Source organism: Xyrauchen texanus, chromosome 33, assembly GCF_025860055.1.
Source record: "Xyrauchen texanus isolate HMW12.3.18 chromosome 33, RBS_HiC_50CHRs, whole genome shotgun sequence".
In the NCBI taxonomy this organism is placed as follows: Eukaryota; Metazoa; Chordata; class Actinopteri; order Cypriniformes; family Catostomidae; genus Xyrauchen; species Xyrauchen texanus.
Window position 1 is genome coordinate 20,614,163 of NC_068308.1, and position 20,771 is coordinate 20,634,933.

Here is a 20,771-nt window from a genome sequence, read left to right on the forward strand (position 1 = left end):
AGATAGACAAGCCTGGAAAACTGTGTTTTTTGTTTTGTTCTGTTTTTTTGTAATCTGAAGTAAAGAAGAACAATTTATGATACCACTGTTGTCAGATTTTACTGCCGATTTGAAATATGCTCTTAGATCGTAATCTTGACCAACCATTTTGGAGATTTCGGTCTTGCGCCATTCAAGTGTCTGAGAGCATTCCAAAGATGGCCGCTGGGTGGATTGACTTTCTAAAAAGACTTTGGCATTGCCTAGACATACAAACAAAAAAGTGATTTTTTTAGTGCTTTCATTGCTGTGTATCACTACATGACAAATTCCCTTTAGGCAAGCCAGGTCACTCAGCGGCCATTTTGGAACACCAGTGCAAGCATAGCTTCTATTTACTTGAATAGGGAAAGACCGAAATCTACAAAACTGTTAGTCAAGATTACGTTTAAATAATGTAATTCAAATGAACAATTAAATCTGACAGCAATGGTATCTTAAATTGTGCTGCTTTAGCTAAAATCAAGCAAATAATGTGGACACACATTCTCGAGTAAACAAACAGCTGATGTCTCTATCAAAAAAGTGATTGGCTCTGTAAACTTTAAGGCGGGACTTCCATTCGAACAGCCGCCATTTTGAGCATTGCGAAGCCTCGATAAAAAAGATGATTGGCTCTTTTAAGGCAGGTCTACAGCTGTCATATTTAGCGTTACGATTTCTCCCATTAATGCGTTTTATGAGTGGGCCATTTCTCTCCTTATAATGTCACTGCCATGTGCACTCTCCACTGCACATGAAGGTGAACTCACAGATTGGCATAAATGTTTGTACACAATCTTTTTCTTAAAGGATACAAGTTATTGCCCAATTTGAACCTCAGCACATTAAATAGATAAATAAATTCTCTAAACCTCAGGAACAATTAGCCATGCAATTACCAGACAGCATCTCCCTGTCACTCTGGAAGGACAAGGTTAAGAAATAACTTCCCCCGCTTCGTTAAATGACTGTGCGGAGAAGTGTCTGCAAAGATATGATAGACCATTACCTTATTTTCTCCCTCAGGACAAAAGTTCAAGCTAATCTAATTAACCTGTCCAATATCAGTGGCAGGCAGTCATCTTTGCCCTGGACTGAGCATAGTGCAGTCACCTCTGCTGTCTCTCCATACATAAAAGTGTTTAATTCATGCACTCTCTGACTCTATAGAAACAATTATGCAGTCTTTGCATCAAGACTCAATATGGACTCTCCATATTCTAAGATTAAAAAAGCAAGATGTCTGTTAATGCTATGATGAAACGTTATATAGATGATATTTTGGTGAATTGAGAAAATTTTATGTACTTTTATACAGTTAAAAACTTACCATGCTCTAATTTTCGAGTGCTGGTACAAACAAGCTACAGAAAATACAAAATAAAACAAAGTTTTATGTAACAAGGAATAATTCTGGATTCATCTGTTAAACATGTTCAGAATGTTTGGTGCAACCCCGTGCCTCTTAAAGTTCTCACAAAATGTTGTTTCTTGTCTATCACTCATTACAGTATGTGTCAATTCCATACATACAAAAATGTGTACTGTCATGACAAATATTTATTTTATATTGACAAATGCAGCATTCATTTTGATTAAGAATAAATTGATTATGGGTTCAAACTGACTGTCAGCTCAACATCTGAAGGGGTTGACAGAATAATCACATTTAATCACAAAAAATAACATTTACTTGTGAATTGCTAGGATTTAAAAATGTGGAAAAATTTAATAATATTGTAAGACTGCATGGTTTAAGGGAAGAAGGGAAGGCAATATAAGAATTAACTTCAGCCTTTCCTTGAGAATGTATTGATGTGTGTGAATTGGAGTAGTGCTGTGTGCCGAATAAATAAATACAAGTTTGTTTTTGTTACTATCTACTAATAAGACCTATTTCAAAAGAGAGAAATTATCTAAAAATCCCAAACAATTTCTTTACAATGTAGATGATGGTTTCATAAATATATGAAGGTGTGACAAAAAGTAGGCAAACAACTGTGAAACCTTATAAAAGAGGCATACTTTTTTGTATTAATATCTTCCTTTTGTCAGGATATAGTTATGTTTCTTTTAAATATATTAATACATGTCGGCCTGTATCCCTCTCGGAGGCTTGATTAGCCTGATAAGGGAACGGGTGTGTAAAATCACGACCCGGCCTTGCCCTCCGCCCTGTCACACCCATTCTTAAAAACACTTAAGCAATGCATACTTAATGGAGAAACACTTGAAAGAAACATTCATTTCTTTAGATTTATTTTTTACATTGAACTGTAACTTTTAATAGGCTAAAGGAGTGTGCTCAATAGCACATTACCATATTAGCATACTTTTGCTTTATTTTGGAATCTAAATTGGTAGCAAGATCCATGAAATTTCACTGGTATCGGAACCGAATACTGGAATTGTGGTATCTTGACAGCACTATTATTAATAATAATAATATATAAAATATAAATACATTTTATTCTATATGAAGTATTGAGCTATGCTCTGGAGACAGGTGGAGATGTTGAATAAAATTAATAGTACATTTGTTTTAATGACATTGTATTGATCATCTCTGATTCCAAAGTGTCGAAGTTCCAAAATTTCTACAATAATGTAATTCTTGCTATATTTTACAAAGCTTCCAGAATCTTTGGCATACACACTCACACACACACACACACACACACAACACACACACACACACATATGTATGTATATATTATAGGTGCATCTCAAAAAAATGTAATATCGTGGAAAAAAAAATTATTTTCTTTTTTTCGTATTTTAATTCAAAAAGTGGAACTTTCATATATTCTATATTCATTATACATAAAGTGAAATATTTCAAGCCTTTTTTTTTGTTTTGGTTGTTGTAATCTTGATAATTACATCTTACAGCTCATGGAAATCAAAAGTCCAGTATCTCAAAATATTAGAAAAAAAAAAAATGTATAATACAGAAATATCGACCTTCTGAAAAGTATGTTAATTTATGCACTCAATACTTGGTCGGGGCTCCTTTTACACGAATTACTGCAAATAATTATTGCTCATTGGTCCAAAGTCCTCTTGTCAGATGAAAGTACATTTTGCATTTAATTTGGAAATCAAGGTCGCAGAGTCTGTAGGAAGAGTGGAGAGGCATAGAATCCAAGTTTCTTGAAGTTCAGTATGAAGTTTCCAATGTAAGCGATGATTTGGGGTGCCATGTCATTTGCTGGTGTTTGTCCATTGTGCTTTCTCAAGTCGAGAGTCAATGCAGCCATCTACCAAGAGATTTTAGAGCGCTTTATGCTTCCATCGGCTGACAAGCTTTCATTTTCCAGCAGGACTTGGCACCTGCCCAGTGCCAAATCTACTAGTAACTGGTTTGCTGTCCATGATATTACTGTGCTTGATTGGCCAGCCAACTCGCCTATCCTGTATTGTCAAGAGGAAAATGAGAGACACCAGACCCAACAATACAGACGAGCTGAAGGCCACTATCAAAGCAACCTGGGCTTCCATAAAACCTCAGCAGTGCCACAGGCTGATGCATTCATTCATGCAAAAGGAGTCCCGACCAAGTATTTAGTTCATAAGTTAACATAATTTTCAGAAGGTTGACATTTCAGTATTATAAATTCTTTATTCTTATATTTTAAGATACTGGATTTTTGATTTCCATGAGCTGTAATCATCAAAATTACAACAAAAAAAGGCCCAGAATATTTCACTTTATGTGTAATGAATTTAGAATATATGAAAGTTCCACTTTTTGAATTAAATGATGGAAAAAAAATTACTTTTCCACGATATTCAAAAATAATTTTTGGAGATGCACCTGTATATATGTATATATATATATATATATATATATATATATATATATATATATATATATATATATATATATATATATATATATATATATAGTTGTGTTAATTATTAGTAAACATTGTTATTATTATTCAAATTATTTTAATGATAGTGGTGGCTAATACATTACCAAAGATTTATTGTGTTAGCAATAACTGTGACGTGTCTGGTGACTATGGTATTTTGGCATTAACTATAGTTACTATGGTCATTTTGTTATAAGGACACTTATGACAAAATTAGAAATAAACAAATTTATAAGAGCAGTTTAGAGAACAGTTTTCAGTTTTCATATTGTTTTGGTAAAATTTCATTGTATTTCTTATTGACTCTATAAGACCTGTGTTTGATGCTTTTCAGATTTACAGTGCTCATAGACTGCCCTTCCCAATCAGTGACATGACTGAGAGCAGCAGCGTTGTGACTACACTAATATTTTATTGCACTTATTTTTACTCTGTCATGGCTCATAGCCAAAGACCTTTTCCGAGGTACCACATGATGTGTTCCCTGTGTTGGTGTCACACCTGCAGGAAGGACTCCCAAGTGAGTCTCTGTAGTATGAATGCAAAGGATGCCAGAAATGCAGCATCATTGTAGAGACATCCACAAAATGGAGGAGGCCATTACATAGCCATTCTATTTGTGGTCCTGTACAAACAGCTACTTGGATAAGTTGTTTCTTGGAAAGGCAAAACCCTTGATTGTGATGGATAGTTAAAGCTATTCTTTTTCGTAGCAACATTTATTTTCATACACTGTGTAGTCCTCCCTAATTATTTCTTGGAAGAGATAATGGCTGACTGCAGCCCCAGGTAATATTTCAGAAAGTCTCAAAAGGATGCGATTAAAACTTTTAAGCCTCAGTCTTCAACATTCTCTAAATGATGAGGTCAGAAGAAAAGTGATTTGTGTTGTAGTCGTGAGGCACTTTTCTTTTAATTGCTGAAATTGAACGTGTTTTAAAATAGCAAATTAAATTAGAGTCAAAATAAAGTAAGATCACTGTTTTCTTTGTTGGCCCTGTCAAATCTCTCTTACTAAAAGGCTGTCATCTTTTGAAGAACTTGTCTGTAGGTTTTCATGCCAAACTCGTCAGTGGTTTCATAAGTATCACAGGTGTCATTTATTAAAAAGAAAATCGTTGGGTTCATCCTGGTGCAGTTGAGTAAAGTGTTTAAATACATTAATGGACTGAGTACATTTCAAATGACATGACGCAAGTGCCTCAGTCTTTTAGATTATAAACTTGAATGACTTGGAGATTTTCCTTTCACTTCCCTTAAGAGTTTCTTTTCTGTCTTATTTCTTTCAGTTGTGTTTTTTTCCATTTAGAAATAAAGTTGTCACTAATAATCTGCTTCTCTTTATATTTCCTCGACCCTTTCCCCTGCCTACGCCTCCTCTTCTCTTTTTCCCTCTCCTATCTATCACTCTGTCCTTATCCCTTGCTTTCATTCTGTTTCACCCTCCCTCCCTTGACATATGTTTCATTTCAGATATCCGAGACCTCAAATTCATTTCTGAATCGAATGTTGAACAGAGACACCATCACAAGAATAACATATAAGAGTAAGTGAAATATTCTGACATCACCATGAGCTATATTGTTGGTCATGAGATGTAGGGCTATATTTTTTTTCTTTGCATATTGTTCTGTACATTATATAAAAAAATACTGACCCTCTAGGGATGTGCAGCATCTGTATTCAGCTATAACATCATTTCAAATCAGTAGTTTTCATTTTGAATTCACTGTCAGCCATGATTACTTTAATGTTATGGCAGCCCCTGTGTGAGGACCCTCTCCATGTAAAATAAAACAGCTTTTTTTAAGGTTACTGATATGACTGGAGTCTTCATTTTAATGGTCATAGAGTGCTCATGAGTTCCTACATATATTTCAAAATTACAGTTCATGTCTTTAGGAGTTTTATTTTTTTTAATGAGGAAAAAAATTACTGATTGCACATTTAAACTTGAAGTGCATCAGAAATAAATGTAGCTATATTCGATTTATTATTTCCATTTAACATTTTAGCTTTGTATAATTCATAAAAAATATTTAATTTGTTAAAACTATTATTATTATTATTTTACACGCAGAACAGCGCATCATTCACTCTGAAGCTCACATAGATCATAAAGGCTATTAATTTGATTTAATCACAGCTATTTGCGGTTTTATAATCACATATGACAATATCAAGATTTTTTTGTTGTTATTTTGAGTAATTGTGCAGACATGAAAGATCGTGAAATTTGTCTAATGATGCTATCTTTAATAAATCAAGTGGACAAATAGAAGCATATTAAAATTATCCTGATATTCACAATATTGCTTAAAGGGGTCATGACATGGTTTTTTTTTATTGTATTATTATGTTCCCTTAGGTGCAATTATAGTATTAATATATTTTTTTTTAAGAAAAACTTTTAAAATCTAGTGATTTATGACCTTTTCCCACCCTGTTTCTCATCCTCTGATTCAAACAGTCTGTTTTGGGGGCGTTTTCCATTTAAGACTTCAGTGTTAACGCCCACTGTTATGATTGGCTAACGTCAGTGCCTATGTATCAATTATTGACGCCTCCAGCCAGAACAATATGCAAGTAAACTAAGTAAAAACACTGTGATTATTCATAATGAATGAAATTGCGCTTTAAAAAGTAGTTTAAAGTTTAAAATAGATTACTTACAGTTTGCGTCGTCGTTGTTCCCAGAATAGTCGGCACGGACTTATCTTTGAGCAACAGTTTTCTGGCAAAGCCAGCATCATATTGAGATTTGTTCTCAAAACAGTTATCCTTAAAATGTACAGAACAAACACTTAAGTTAACACTGCCGTGACTGGAACGTCCGCAAAAAATAAACTGCATCCATTTTTCCCTGACGTCTGGATCTTTCGGCAGCTTATTCAGAGGTTTTGTTTGACCACAGCCAGGAACAGCACATCTGTGTGGCATCGTAATTTTCCTGTGCACAAGTAGTCTCTGTCAGAGCTCGCTGTCCATCGACTGAACACTTGTGAGGCGCACGGCGATACGAAATGAACGTAGTTGTCTTGCGCTTAAATCGTAGTTATCTTGTGCTGGAGGCGGTCATATGCAAACGTTGGTACGTCACTTCTAACCGACACGTCACTTCTAACCATGAATCCAGAACGAGCTGTATTTTGAGCTTGATTAAATAAATGATTCGTTTAGAATGGGGAGGACGTCTTAAAATATTAAACTTGCAGGACGTTTTAATGATACAAAGACCTCTTATATACCAAAAGATCAAGGCAAATTTGGTTTCTCATGTCATGACCCCTTTAATTTTGTATCGCCAGCAAAATCTTTGCAGTGATATCCCAGCCCTATACAGCTCTATAAAACTGTCTGTGATTGTTCTTTGCAGGTGACTTGCATTCGCTTTGTTTTAGAAGTAAATCGCTTCACCTCCCTCACCTCACACAGATGACACAGGCATGTTCTCATATAAATCGATATAGTATCTTAGTCAATGTTACTCTTGACAAGCTCAGATTTCTAAGACATACACAACAAACGGAAACTGCGACAGCCAAATTATTTAAACTTAAGATCACACTGTGAGCAGTTTTATTCATAAAGTTTCCTTCAAATTACCTCCTTTAATGTAAGAAACAGTCATGTGGTCATAGAACAAAATGAGGGCAGGTAAATAAAGACAGAATGTTCATTTTTGGGTTTTCCTTGCACTTTGTGACCATTTTGAATCAAATTACTAATGAAGAAAATTAAGTTAAACAAGTTAAATGAATGGAAACAAAGATATTTATAATCATGTTCTTATTATTATTAGTTATTTATTAAATTTTTATACTGTATTAATTGAAATGTATGCTAAAGATTATGAACTTGAAAAACCAAGTTTGAATGTATGAGGCTTCTATGAGGAAGCCATAGGTGTGGAATAAAGTTTTCCATTTTAGAGAGCTCGGAGCACATACTAGTAATATGTCATGGGCTACACTGAAATGCAGAGTAGTGGAAATCTTCCATGGCATTATGCTTAAACTCACCAGATGGAGTTTTGAAAAATGGCTTCATAATTGAATTAATAGGGGTGAAAGAGTGAATGAATAGATAAAGCATTCTCACCCCTGGTGGCTTGTACATGTCTCCCAGGCCCCAGTGGTGCATGAACACAGGCTAGCCGAGCTCAGGGAGGACTCAACAGAACTATCAGGGGAAGAGCAGAGGAGTGTGGGCTTTGACAGCTGTCAGAACCCCACCTCCCTGGCCTCCCGCTTTGTTCCCCCACCTCCTTCATGCCGGCTGAATCTTACTAGCTCTTGTTGATCAGTAGTGAAGCTAGCACATGTATTTTTTAAACGTATCCCCCTCTTCCTCAGCCAAAAGGAATTATTTATGCTATCAGAGTTCTGCACAATGATGCTAGCAGAATTGCAAACATGCAGGGATTTTCATAGCCTCAGATGGAGTGGTAATTAATGAAATAGGGGTAGAATAATGAACTATTTCCTCTGGCTGACGTGAATCGTAACCTATTACTTGTCTGTTGTCAGTGAAAGGTGGGTTCAATATGTTCTGCTACTCATAAATTCAGCCCCACGTTATCTAATGTAGGCCCTCTTTTGTGAAGTCAAAATAACATAAGCTGTCACCGACCATTCACCAAATCAAAGGCAAAGCATACAGTGCATCCAGCTAAAAAGACTGGAGTGTTGGCAGGCAAAGATGCCAGATTTTTTTGTTACTGTTTTCTGTTAGTGCTTTACTGTTGTTGTTTGGACATCATTTTTAGACATTCCTTTGTTATTTAACACCCAGAAATTAAAAGTCTGTCATTATTTACTCACTGTTTCTAAGGGCATTTTCTTGTCAAATGTCACTCCAAGATGACAAAACCAAGGTTTGAAATTACCACTCGCCAACCAGCCAAATGCGGGTATTTAGTGTGCAGTGGTGGGTAGATGAGCAAAAATACCCACCAATGTGCATAAAATACCTGCATTTGGCGGGTTGACGAGTGTTCGTTTCAAACCCTGGTTTGGTGGGTAACCAGTAAGATGTCTCGGAGTGACATTTGACAAGAAAATGCCCTTAGAAACAAAGGTGCATGTTTGAAAAAACATAATTGATTATATTTATAAAAACAGAAGAAAGAAAAGTTGTTGATGCGTGTGTCTGATTTGCCATGGGTTTAGATGTCCTGTGGCGATCTGCCACACATGAGCGCAGCACGAGCTCTTCTCACGAAACATGCCATGCATAAATTCTCACTCTTTCTTCTCAGTTTTTTAGTTTGCAAGTACTACATTGAGTCTATGTAGTGTTGTCTATGAGAACACTGCAAACGATCTCAGACTATCTCAGGAAATTTTTTGAGAAATTTTTCTTCAAAATTTTTTTGAAGCCAAACCCATATGCTGTTATTTTTTTCTTTCTATGGAACACAAAATGACCACTAACGTAATTAATATGACTTGTGCGCTATATTCCAAGTCTTCTGAAGCCATATGATAGCTTTCTGTGAGCCTGAAATCATTAGTCCTGAAGTCATAATTCACTGATAATGTTTTCCACCAGTGAGCTGTTAACTCAAGAATCATTGCAACCGGATCATTGAGTTAGGTATTCGAACCGAGAGTCGAATCAGCTTGATTCATAAACTGGATCAATCGATTTATTGAAAAGAACCAGTTTAACCACAATTCGTTTACAAATTGGATTCTTCAGACTTTTTGTCATTTTTGTTGCTTGGAAGATGTGGTTTTTGTTGTTGTATAGAAAAGAGGAGCATGAAATGTATCCCTTTGTTTCCCATGGGAGAAAAATTAACAGCCTATGGATTTAGGATAACATGAGGGTGAGTAAATAATTGCAGAATTTAAAAAAAGTTTGTGAACCATCCTTTCACTATTGTATTTTGAAGAGGTGGCTGGAAGGTATGCCATTTGGTTTATGATTTATTTTGAATATTAAAGTGACATTCATCTTTATAAATGGGCTTTCTAGACTGTCTTTATTAATTCAATTTAATGAATAAGCTACAATATTCAAGGATGTGTTCCCTCCCTTTGTGTAGATGATGCATATCTTCTCACGGGGCTAAACATTGAGGAGGTGTATCCAGAGACATCAAGTTTTATTACTTACGAAGGGTCAATGACAATCCCACCATGCTATGAGACCGCAACGTGGATTCTGATGAACAAGCCAATTTATGTTACAAAGATGCAGGTAAATGAATGTAGACTCGGCTAACACCATACTATCTGAGGATGAAACATGTCACTTTTGGCATAACAGATATACAAACTGTTAATGTATACAGTATAATCTGTTCTTGAGAGACATACCCACATGTTTGGTGGATCACACATAATAATTAGTCTTACAAAATGCGGGTTCCCTAGATATTTTTGAAATAGATCTGTTAGCATTATATTAAGTATGTGATAATTTCCTGACCTGCCATCAGAGAGCCAATGTAAAATGCTCCGTGTGTTTATGTTGTCCCTACAGATGCACTCTATGCGACTTCTAAGTCAGAATCAGCCCTCACAGATATTTCTCAGTATGAGTGACAACGTGCGTCCAGTACAGCCTCTGAACAACCGCTGTATCCGCACCAACATCAACTTCAGCATGCAGGGCAAGGATTGCCCCAACAACAGGGCACAGAAGCTACAGTACCGAGGTTTGTGTCAGTGTTTCTGTCGATCATACAATATGATCTTTCATTCTGAATTGAATTAGAGAGTGAAAGTTTGTTTATACCATTGTGAATCAAAAAGTTAAAAAGTTGTTACAAAGACTTTCCTCATTGATTCCAGGACAACACTAACGCCCAGGCGAAATGGAATAATATAGTGTGGGGTTCAAATATTTGAATCTATGTAGAAAATATGGGATTTGAAATCCAATTTAAACCTGATTTTGAAAAATTTAAACAAAGAAATGTTATGGCGTAAAATTAATATGAAATATTTAAGATTTGACACTATTTCTAGGTCACTGTTAACTTTAACCATGTTAAACCCTTTGAACGAAAGGTCAGTGTGTGCCTCCATTGAAGCATAGAAGATGCTTGTTGAAACATTCTTGAATAATTCTGGGGTAACAGATCATCAGGTTTTGAATAAACTTGTGGAGTACATGCCAACTCAAGCACGTGCTGTCGTTAAATCTAAAGGGGGGCATACCAAATACTAAGAAATTCTGAAAATAATGTACATTTTTCACTCATGTTGTTATGCTGATAATATCATTTTATATATTTATTATTCTATTTTTTTTTTTTTTATTGAAATACAAGCATTTTGACAAGTGGACTTTTGAACCCCCCTGTATAAGCTAGTTTCCAAGAGACTTCATTGAAGGTGCATCTAAAATAAGTGACATTTTCTTTTTCTTTATTCTCCTCACTGTGCAAAGTTGTGGCCTTTGCAGTGTTTGGTCCAATGTAAAGACAGTAGCTATGCTTGTCTATTCAAAAGACATCTTTTTAACACCTTCATGAAAGTGGTGCAGTAACAGTGGACATGAACGATGAGGTTAAACAGACTGATAATCATGGGAAGAACTGACTTGATTTGATCTGAATTTCACAGTACGAGCTGGAAAAGTATTGTGAGGGTTATAGCACAAGCAGCTGAAAATAAATGTGTAACTAACACTTCCGATCCAAAAATGACACAATATGTGATTCAAAGCAATAGTTCATAAAAGAAAGAAAATCACAGACTGTAATGACGCATTTCCAGTGGCGGGCCGTGCATTTAAAGTCTAGGCCTTCAGTGTGATTCATGCCATTAAGAAAACAACGTTTCACAATGAACAAGACACCATATGCCTTTGGGCATCAGACATTGTGTCACAGCTAACTAGTAAGTAATACCAATTGACATTTTAAAAACACATCCACGCACGAAAGTCAGAACTTGAAATGACACTTAATGCTCAAGCAAGCCTAATTTTAACTGCAGCATGACTGTTTTGTGAAATGAACGTCTCCCAGACAGACATTCAAAATCATAATTTTTCATATGAATCTACCAAGGAGGTCTATAATACCTGGAAAAATCTATCTAAGAATATTTGTGATTTAAATGTTGCTTGCAATAGATTTAGTTTAGTCACAGTTTATGGTTTTGCTGCATTCCATTCAAGTTGGATGTGGGATATTCCTACTTGATATCTCCGACCATAAACGTGTTCCATTCCCTGATATTCAGAACTGCAACACTCCCGTTAGCTTAGCAGGGGTTTGACTCTCATTAGAGATGTCTCCTAACAACCCAACAGATAAACAATGCTGCAGCACTAACATTTGTGCTTCAGGTGTACGATTATCAAAAGAGATTATAATGTTTTATACACATGTTTCTGCAGGCGTTAGTCAAACAAGTTTAATATCATGTAATGTAGAAATTAACTAATTTATCGATATTACTTAATAAAGTGAATGTTTATCACTTACTTTGTATATCTCCCTGAGTGTCAACATGTTTGTGTGACATCATGCCCCTGCATCACGGTGAAATTGGAGTTGAGAATTTCTGCACAAGCCTGCAAGTTGTACAAATCCTGACTTAAAGATGCATTTAATTGCACTTTTCCTTGTAGAAAGTTGTAAAATCCAACTTTCAGAGTTGAATGGAATGCAGCACTACTTTTCAAAACTTGATCCGACACTGAAGGCTCAAGCAGCCTTATTTACACTTAGTAACCTCCTGATGTTGCTATAACAATGCAAAAAGCACTTAACCAATATGCTTGAAGTGAAAATCAGTCCTCCTTTCCTGATTAATACATTAAGCAATCACACGGTCATCCAGAACATCTCAGGTTTGTAAATCCATAAGGATCTCTTTCTCAATGGCCATAGCAGTAGTAATGACAGTGAACTCATCAGCAAGATCTCGCGCTCTTCGCTTTCAAATTATGTACATCATTTAAAGCATGATTGCGTCACTAAAGGCCAGCTAGAAGGCCTCCACTGGGACATATCCTAAAGAGCACACCCACCAAGAACAAATAAATCAATCTTTTTGGCTGATGAATCTGACAATCTGACTTTAGTTGCTCATTCATTTGCACTGTTGAGGGATTCTGTTGAAATTCTGAAGGGGTGGAGCTCAAACTCACTCTGTTAACGAGCATGGCTTTGGGCATGTGATTTGTGAAACAGTAGTCACACTTCGCTTGTAAGCATCAAGGAGTAAATTCTGACTGGATAAACTTTTCGTTTTTCTATATTTGTTTGTAGATTTATTAAGAGTTGAAAGTGATTAAAATACATAGGCAAAAAGGTGATCGAGAAATAAAAATAGTTTTTTTATATGGCATGTTAGGCCAACAGAGAAGGCTATGCTGACCCTGAGAATTCGCCACTGTGCATTTCTGCCTTATTTAGAAGCATAACTCCTGCAAAGTTTTTTTTATTTAGTTTACATTTATAACATTATGATTTATAACACTTTGTGTTACATTACTCTGGTTGGAGGGGGTATTGTAAATGGTAAATGGTCTGCACTTATATAGCACCTTTTTAACCTTAGCGGTATTAAAAGTGCTTTACACTGCATCTCATTCACCCATTCACACACACATACACACACACATTCACACACTAATGACAACAGTAACCTAGGCATTAAGTTTGAATATCATTATTTACTGTATGTAGAGCAATATTTTAAGCAGTAAAGATGCATATTGCTTGTTGGTATTAAAATTTTTAAATGACACATTTGTCAGGCTTTCAATGTGTGTTAAACGTGCGGATGTGTATTTATTAGCATGTTACATGTCCGACATAATCATACAGACCTAATGAACCGAGTGAAAATGTGTTTTTCCAGTCATGCAGAAAGAACCTACACATATCTCTTCTCTGTTAATGACAGATTCCCATTTATAATTAACATTTACTAACATGATTAAACTATATAATTTGTTGAAGATTATTAAAACTGTAGTGCTGCCTATTTCCAACATTGAAATCTGCTGCTCAAAAGAACCCAGAAGCATGGTTGCCTGCGGTGTGACTTCAGAGTAATTTCATCAATAAGAGAACACACGAGCATGTTGGTGTTATAAAATAGTAAACAGAATAAAAATAATTATTAACTGGATTACTGAAGTAGATGTGAAATTAATTATTCAGCAGCTTACAAGCAAATATTTACCCTCCAAACCATATAATTACCCATTTCTTCAAATGTCATGTATACTGATAAACCACTAATCGTATATATAAAAAAGAAACTAGCTGGTAGCTGTGCCATCCAGCAGAAAGGGTTGAGATAATTAGAACTAATCTCATGAACATGCATCATTTATTGACTGCATTGTTGGAGAGGTTTACGAATCTCAGTAAAGTAGCAGTCTACTCTGGGAGCCATGGGCATCTTCAGATGTTATGCCAAAAATTCATTCATTTTTTCCTCGATGATGGCAAGTGGTCCTGGCACTGAAGCCCCAAATCATGATGCTCCCTCAACCATACATCACCGTTCGGATGATGTTTTAATGTTGGTATACTGTGCCCTTATTATGCCATACGTAGTGCTACATGTTCTTCCCAAACAATTCAATCTTAGTTTCATCAGTCCACAAAACCTTTTCCCAGTAGCATTGTGGAGTGTCAAGGTGGTCTTTGGCTAAATGTAGGTGCGCAGCAATGTTTTTGTTGGAAAGCAGCGGGATCCTTTGTGGTGTCCTCCCATGGACATAATGCCTGTTAAATGTTTTCCATATAGTAGACTCATGAACAGAGATGTTAACCAGTTCCAGTGATTTCTTCATGTCTTTAGCTGTCACTCTAGCTTTTTTTTTTTTACCTCATTGAGCATTCTGCAATGTTCCCTTTGAGTTGACACAGTACTAATTTGTCTCCATTTATAGACTATTTGTCTAACTGTGGACAGATAAATAACTTGGCTCTTCGAGATAACTTTGTAACCCTTACCAGCTTTATGCAAAGCAACAAATTTTGATCATAGGTCTTCTGAGATCTCTTTTTTGTGAGGTATAGTCCACGCCAGCAAATGCTTCTTGTGATAACAAACTCAAAATGTTTGAGTGCTTTTTATAAGTCAAAGTAGCTCTAACCCACACCTCCTGTCCCTGTTACATTTATTGGATAATAATAATAATAATAATACATAAGTCTTATATAGCGCTTTCCAAGGAACTCAAAGACGCTTTACAAATGAAACAATCAATGGTGAGAGTGGTATTATAGATTGTAGGCAAGGTGAAACAGATGGGTTTTGAGCAGTTTTTTGTAGGTGGTTAGTGAGTCCGAGTTTCTGATGTGGATGGGGAGTGAGTTCCAAAGGGTGGGGGCAGCGATGGCGAATGTTCGGTCCCCCAAAGTTCGGTGTATTGATTTGGTGATGGGTTTGAGAAGGCCTAAGTCGGCAGAGCGGAGGCGTCGGTAGGGGCGGTGATGCTGTAAGAGGTCTGTGAGATATGGAGGTGCCAAGTTATTGAGGGCTTTGTAAGTGATGAGCAGAACTTTGTAATGGATGCGCTGTTGTACAGGGAGCCAGTGAAGCTGTTGAAGGACAGGGGTGATGTGGTCTCTGGAGCGGGTGTGGGTGAGGAGGCGGGCAGCGGAGTTTTGAACGTATTGCAGTTTTTTTATATCAGAGGATGGGAGACCATATAGGAGACTATTGCAGTAGTCGAGTCTTGATGTAATGAAGAAACCTGGATGCCAGGTTTGCCAACTCTTGACTATAATCAGCATTTGTTGATGTCATTAGCCTAGCATACTTTTTTCTGACATGCACTCTGAATGTTTGAATGATGTATTCAATACGAACAAAAACAATACAATAATTTGTGTGGTATTATTTAAAACAGATTGTGTTTGTTCATTGTTGTAACTTAGATGTAGATTAAACCAGATTTTTAGACAAATTTATACATAAATGTTGGTAATTCCAAAAGGTTCACATACTGAATAACAAAATCAAACATTTCAGTCGGGGAAGTTTCTGAAATTTGGTTATTTTCACATGGAATACTCCAATTTAAGTTGTTAAATTATTGGTCATGTTCTATAATTGTTGTTAATACAGTAAATGGAAAACAAAAAAGTTTGCAGTTTCAGCCTTTTTAAGGTTAATAATGGCATTTTTTATGTAAAATGGCTATAATTACTTTTTTTTTATTCTCAGATATCAAAGAAACTTTCATATTATAGAGTATTGGTATTGGTGTTTGTTTGATTTTTTTGGAAAAATGTTTCATTGTTCACATTAAATACTGTAATCACAATACCGTAGTGTACCATTGCAAAAGATGTAGACATTTTACTAATGCTGAATGAAAAGCTGTTAGAAAAGAATGCTTTTAATTACAATCAGAAAATATATTTTTATTGTATTTTTTTATATTATATATAATATTTTATTTATTTTATTTTATATATTTTATTTTTATGTTAAACTGAATTCTGTATGAAGTAATCTCTGTAATCTCATGACAAAAGAGGAGAAAAGAGAGTATAGGTTCTGTACAAAATCTCACAATAATATTTCATTTTACCCTTTACAGTGAATGAATGGCTGCTGAAATAGAGCGAGGATGTGGACCAGCCCAAGAACACTTAAGTGCAAGGAACAGAATGAAGAGAAATGAAGGAATAGAGTGAAGACTGACATATGTCCTGCCCGATAATGTCATGACGTTTTTAAGAAAAAAGAAACCCCAGCAAGAAGAGACTTTGCACAGTTGGTAAAGAGATCCAATTTCATACATCAAGTCAAAACTAGTGACATACAGTTATACTACACAAATGTTTTGATACCTTTTTTGGGGAGAAAAAATATTAAAAAAAATTAATATTTATTTCATAGCCTCTTCACCAATGAAACTGAATGTTTTTAGCCTTTGTACATATGGACAACTTGCTATAAATCTGGGGAAAAAGGACATAGGACATTGAACCCACCGACCAATACAGAGACAACCTTGAATCATATCTGCATTCTCAATCTTTATTCTCACTCACGGTGTGGAGAGGAGGGAGAGGCAACAACATGGCAGGTTTATTGTCAATGCAAAAATCATCATACAGAAGAATTCCGGGTGATATTGTCTGTGATAAAATAAGTGTCTTGGCCTTGTAAATATAATTATTCATGCTGAAAATGAATATGTAAAGATACAAATAAACATTTAAAAAAAGAATACGTTGGGGGGGGATGTAAAAAGTTGAATATTTTATGCTTGGCACACTTTGAATTTCTGGAGAAGAGCTGATGCCTTTCTGTTTCATTGTTTACAATGGTCATACACTGTGTTTAATTAATGTTTCGGCCCAATAAATGTGTTTGGAAAGTTATTTTTGTAAATATTTTTCAATGTCTTCGCTTTGGATGCCCATATCAGCATTAATGTAAAATGTATTTCTGAGTGTGCACACATAAACATTGGATGAACTTTAAAAAAAATAATAAGAAGAAAGAGAAAATAACTTACATTTTCACAATTTTGGTCAGGACAACTCAGTAGCTACTTTGAAGACATGTCATGGACATTTCCATGTTTGCAAGCTTTGATGTCATGTAGTGTGTACACCTCAATGTTAACAAAATTACTTTATAGTAAATATACGATATGCATTTAAAATGTAAATTTTTTCTTGCCTAGGAAAACGGACCCAAAGTACTGATGACTCGTGCTGCACTACACAGGTTTTTGTCCAATCAGATGCTATCTAGAATGAGAATGTCCCGCCCCCTGCAAATGATCGGCAAGTAGCAAATCATGGTTAATGGCTGTGATGAATCTAAAGCCTGTTGGCCCTATAAAATGTCCAAACTTACTATTTCAATAGAGCACAACAGTGCCCGTCCACTATTTTTAGGCATCTTGCATCCAGAAGTATTTGTCCCATTATTTTTTACTTCAGTATTTCATAATATGTAAAAGAGTTCTAAGCCTTAAACCAAACAAACCAGCTTTGAGGTGAATTGCACTCTAACAAACTTTGAGGCAAAAAGTATTTGAAAATTGGACAAAAAGACAAAGATACAACTTGTACCGTACAAGACTGTAGCTACACTTGAATTCTTTAATGAGAGCATGAACTACAATACCATGAAGCATTGAGAATGAAATAATTGGATCAAAATGATAGAAAAAATATAAAATAATTAAAGTTGTTGATTATGGGTAGAAACAATATATTTAGATTTGATTGCAAAATGTTGACATATTTGAGTAGTTTGAGAGTGTAGGTACTCACAGTATGTCATGCCAGTGGGTGGTGGCTGCAGAGCCTGCAATTCTCTGATTGGTGATTTTATTTTTATTTATTTTTTATGAAGTTGAAATATCGAGGACTAATGACTTCAAACACAGCATATACCATCAATTAACAACTTCAGAGCTCATGGTAGGCCTGTCTTACATAAGTTATATGTTATCTCTGTCTTATATACAGTATGTCTTTCTTATATGTTATTATCAAAAATCCATTCCCTAATGTAGAAAATTTATTTGATTTTTAATTCCAGAAACAAACTGTTGCACTGTATAAGAAATACATCAACAGAGAGCAAAACAACTGCACTCGTGTAGCCATATCATGGTCTGTAAGGTGATTACTATTACTTTAACTTGAATCACCTGATCTAAAACACATTACATTTTGATGGTCTGTGTAGTAAAGTGCAAGAGAATGAGATGCATTTCTAATGCACACATTTTATGAGACAAAAGCCATCTTAAGAAACACTGCAGCATTCTTCCGTGTTGATTTGCAGTGGACTTAGTTGCCTTAAGCAGGTGGAAGCAGCATTGATCGCCCCACCTTCTAGTTTAATTATATCTCAATCAATGAAGCATACCTCCTGTTTTAGGCCTGGTGTGAGGAAAAACACGACTCGTAATTCTAGTATTTTATCTTCGTACTTCACAGATGGCTAATAAAAAGATAACAAGAGGCAGAAAATTTGAACAGCTAGCGTTCATGGTTATTGTGGCCGTTTTTCTATTAAACCTGCAGTGAAAGGAACCGAATTGAATCTTTTGATAGATAAATACTCTGTTTCAGTCCTCACTAATAATCACCCCGGGCCTCCAAACACCTCAGATACAGTATATCTCAGTGGAACAGACTCCCTTTTTCTCTGTGTGATACCTGTTCCTGCCAAGGACTATAAATGTCACCAAACTAGAAGGGAGGCGCTCGGATGTTCAGAGGAAATTAATGATATTCCATTAATAAGACAATGAAAAGGTCTCTGGCTCTCAGGGAATTTAAGTGCGGCAGCTGCTGCATTAAATGATGCAGAACATTTATTAAAAAAGTCTATAGAGAAGCAGATGTCCAGATGCTCAGAGTGTGAATGGGATCTGGTCAGACAGCATTGCCAAAACACTTAGAGGAAGGTCTGTAACAACCCAAAATAATAATTTTGATGACTGCCATTTTAAAAGACTTACAGGCATTTCTTGGGGTATAATGCAGATGAATCTGAACCTGAACGGTTAATTTCTACTGCCATTTTTCACTTTATCTTGCATGTTTTATTGGTAGTGGTATAATACAGTCCAAGTCCTGTTTCACCAAAAAAATCTTTTTACAGCATAAAAGAGAAGAAGCCATGAGCCAGGCATTTTTAAAGCATCATGTCAAGTCAAAAAGGACTTTTTAAAATGCAGCTCAAGACACCTGCAAGCTTTATCCTTCATTGTACCATGTCTAGATTTTTTAACAAACACATTCTGGGTGAACAGACCCTTAGAAAGTCAAATTTTGAAAATGACAAGAGCAAAGCTTAAACAAAGTGCAAGTTAATGAAAATCAACCCAAGTTAAAATGGATGCAAAGCTAGTCAAATTAAATACATGAAACACCTTTATTGATCTGTTTAGTGATTTCAGGATTAATTTAATGTTTTCATTTTGATAAATTTGACCCTCCATATTTCCCCACCTCAAATTCTGATTATGCAAAAATTTCTAAATAGTGTAATGTGAAAAAATATATATTTATTATTGATTTGTATGTTTAAATTGAAAGCACTGATTTCATTAAGACAGTATTTTTTGTACTCCTTTGAATATTTATTACAATTTCCTTTTCTTTTGGAGAAATTAAATCGTGTTTAAAAATAAGTAATTAAATAATAATTGTATTAATAACCCCAGTGAGCAAGCTGAAGGCAACTGTGGCAAGGAACACATAACTCCATAAGATGTTGGTTAAATGGAGAAAAATAACCTTGGGAGAAACCAGACTCACTGTGGGGGCCAGTTCCCCTCTGGCTAATATCATAAATATAATGTGACAGGCATGTGTCAAATTGATGTCCACACGAATGACCGGACATGGGGTTTCCCAGCAAAACATTGCCCAGAACATCACACTCCCTCCAACGGCTTGTCATCTTCCCACAGAGCATCCTGGTGGTATAATTTCTCCAGGTAAATGGTGCAAAAGTACACGGCCATCCACGTGATGTAAAAGAAAATTGGACTCATCAGATCAGGTAACCTTCTTCCACTGATCCATTGTCCAGATCCAATGCTCATGTGCCCATTGTAGGCACTTTTGACGGTTGACAAGGATCATCATGTGCATTCTGATTGGTCTGCGTCTACACAGCGTTGTGCAATGCACTGTGTTGTAACACATTCCTCCCGTAACTATCATTAATATTTCTGTAACTTGTGCCACAGCACAATCATAATTCCCTCCACCCTGACTAAGGCCCTGGTTCCAGCTGAAGAAAAACAGCCCCAAAGCATGATGCTGCCACCACCATGCTTCACTGTGGGTATGGTGTTCTTTGGGTGATGTGCAGTGTTCTTTTTGCACCAAACATACCTTTTGGAATTATGGCCAAAAAGTTCAACCTTGGTTTCATCAGACCA

At 35.8% G+C, this 20,771-nt stretch overlaps 1 protein-coding gene across 2 annotated transcripts in view; it reads left to right on the forward strand.

The window, feature by feature from the left end:
* LOC127626986 (carbonic anhydrase-related protein 10-like) overlaps positions 1–17,221 on the forward strand; it is a 243,382-nt gene extending 226,161 nt beyond the window's left edge. The window contains exons 6-10 of one of the 2 annotated variants that reach the window (XR_007968514.1): positions 5,373–5,445; positions 9,952–10,106; positions 10,392–10,566; positions 16,440–16,619; positions 16,742–17,221. Coding sequence is in view for 1 of the 2 variants with exons in the window: in XM_052103165.1 (XP_051959125.1) it covers positions 5,373–5,445; positions 9,952–10,106; positions 10,392–10,566; positions 16,440–16,462 (426 nt within the window). In the remaining variant the exon portion in view is untranslated. Of the gene's footprint in view, positions 1–5,372; positions 5,446–9,951; positions 10,107–10,391; positions 10,567–16,439 lie in introns of both variants that reach the window. The other variant, XM_052103165.1, reaches the window with a different exon arrangement.
* Positions 17,222–20,771: the final 3,550 nt, after the last annotated feature.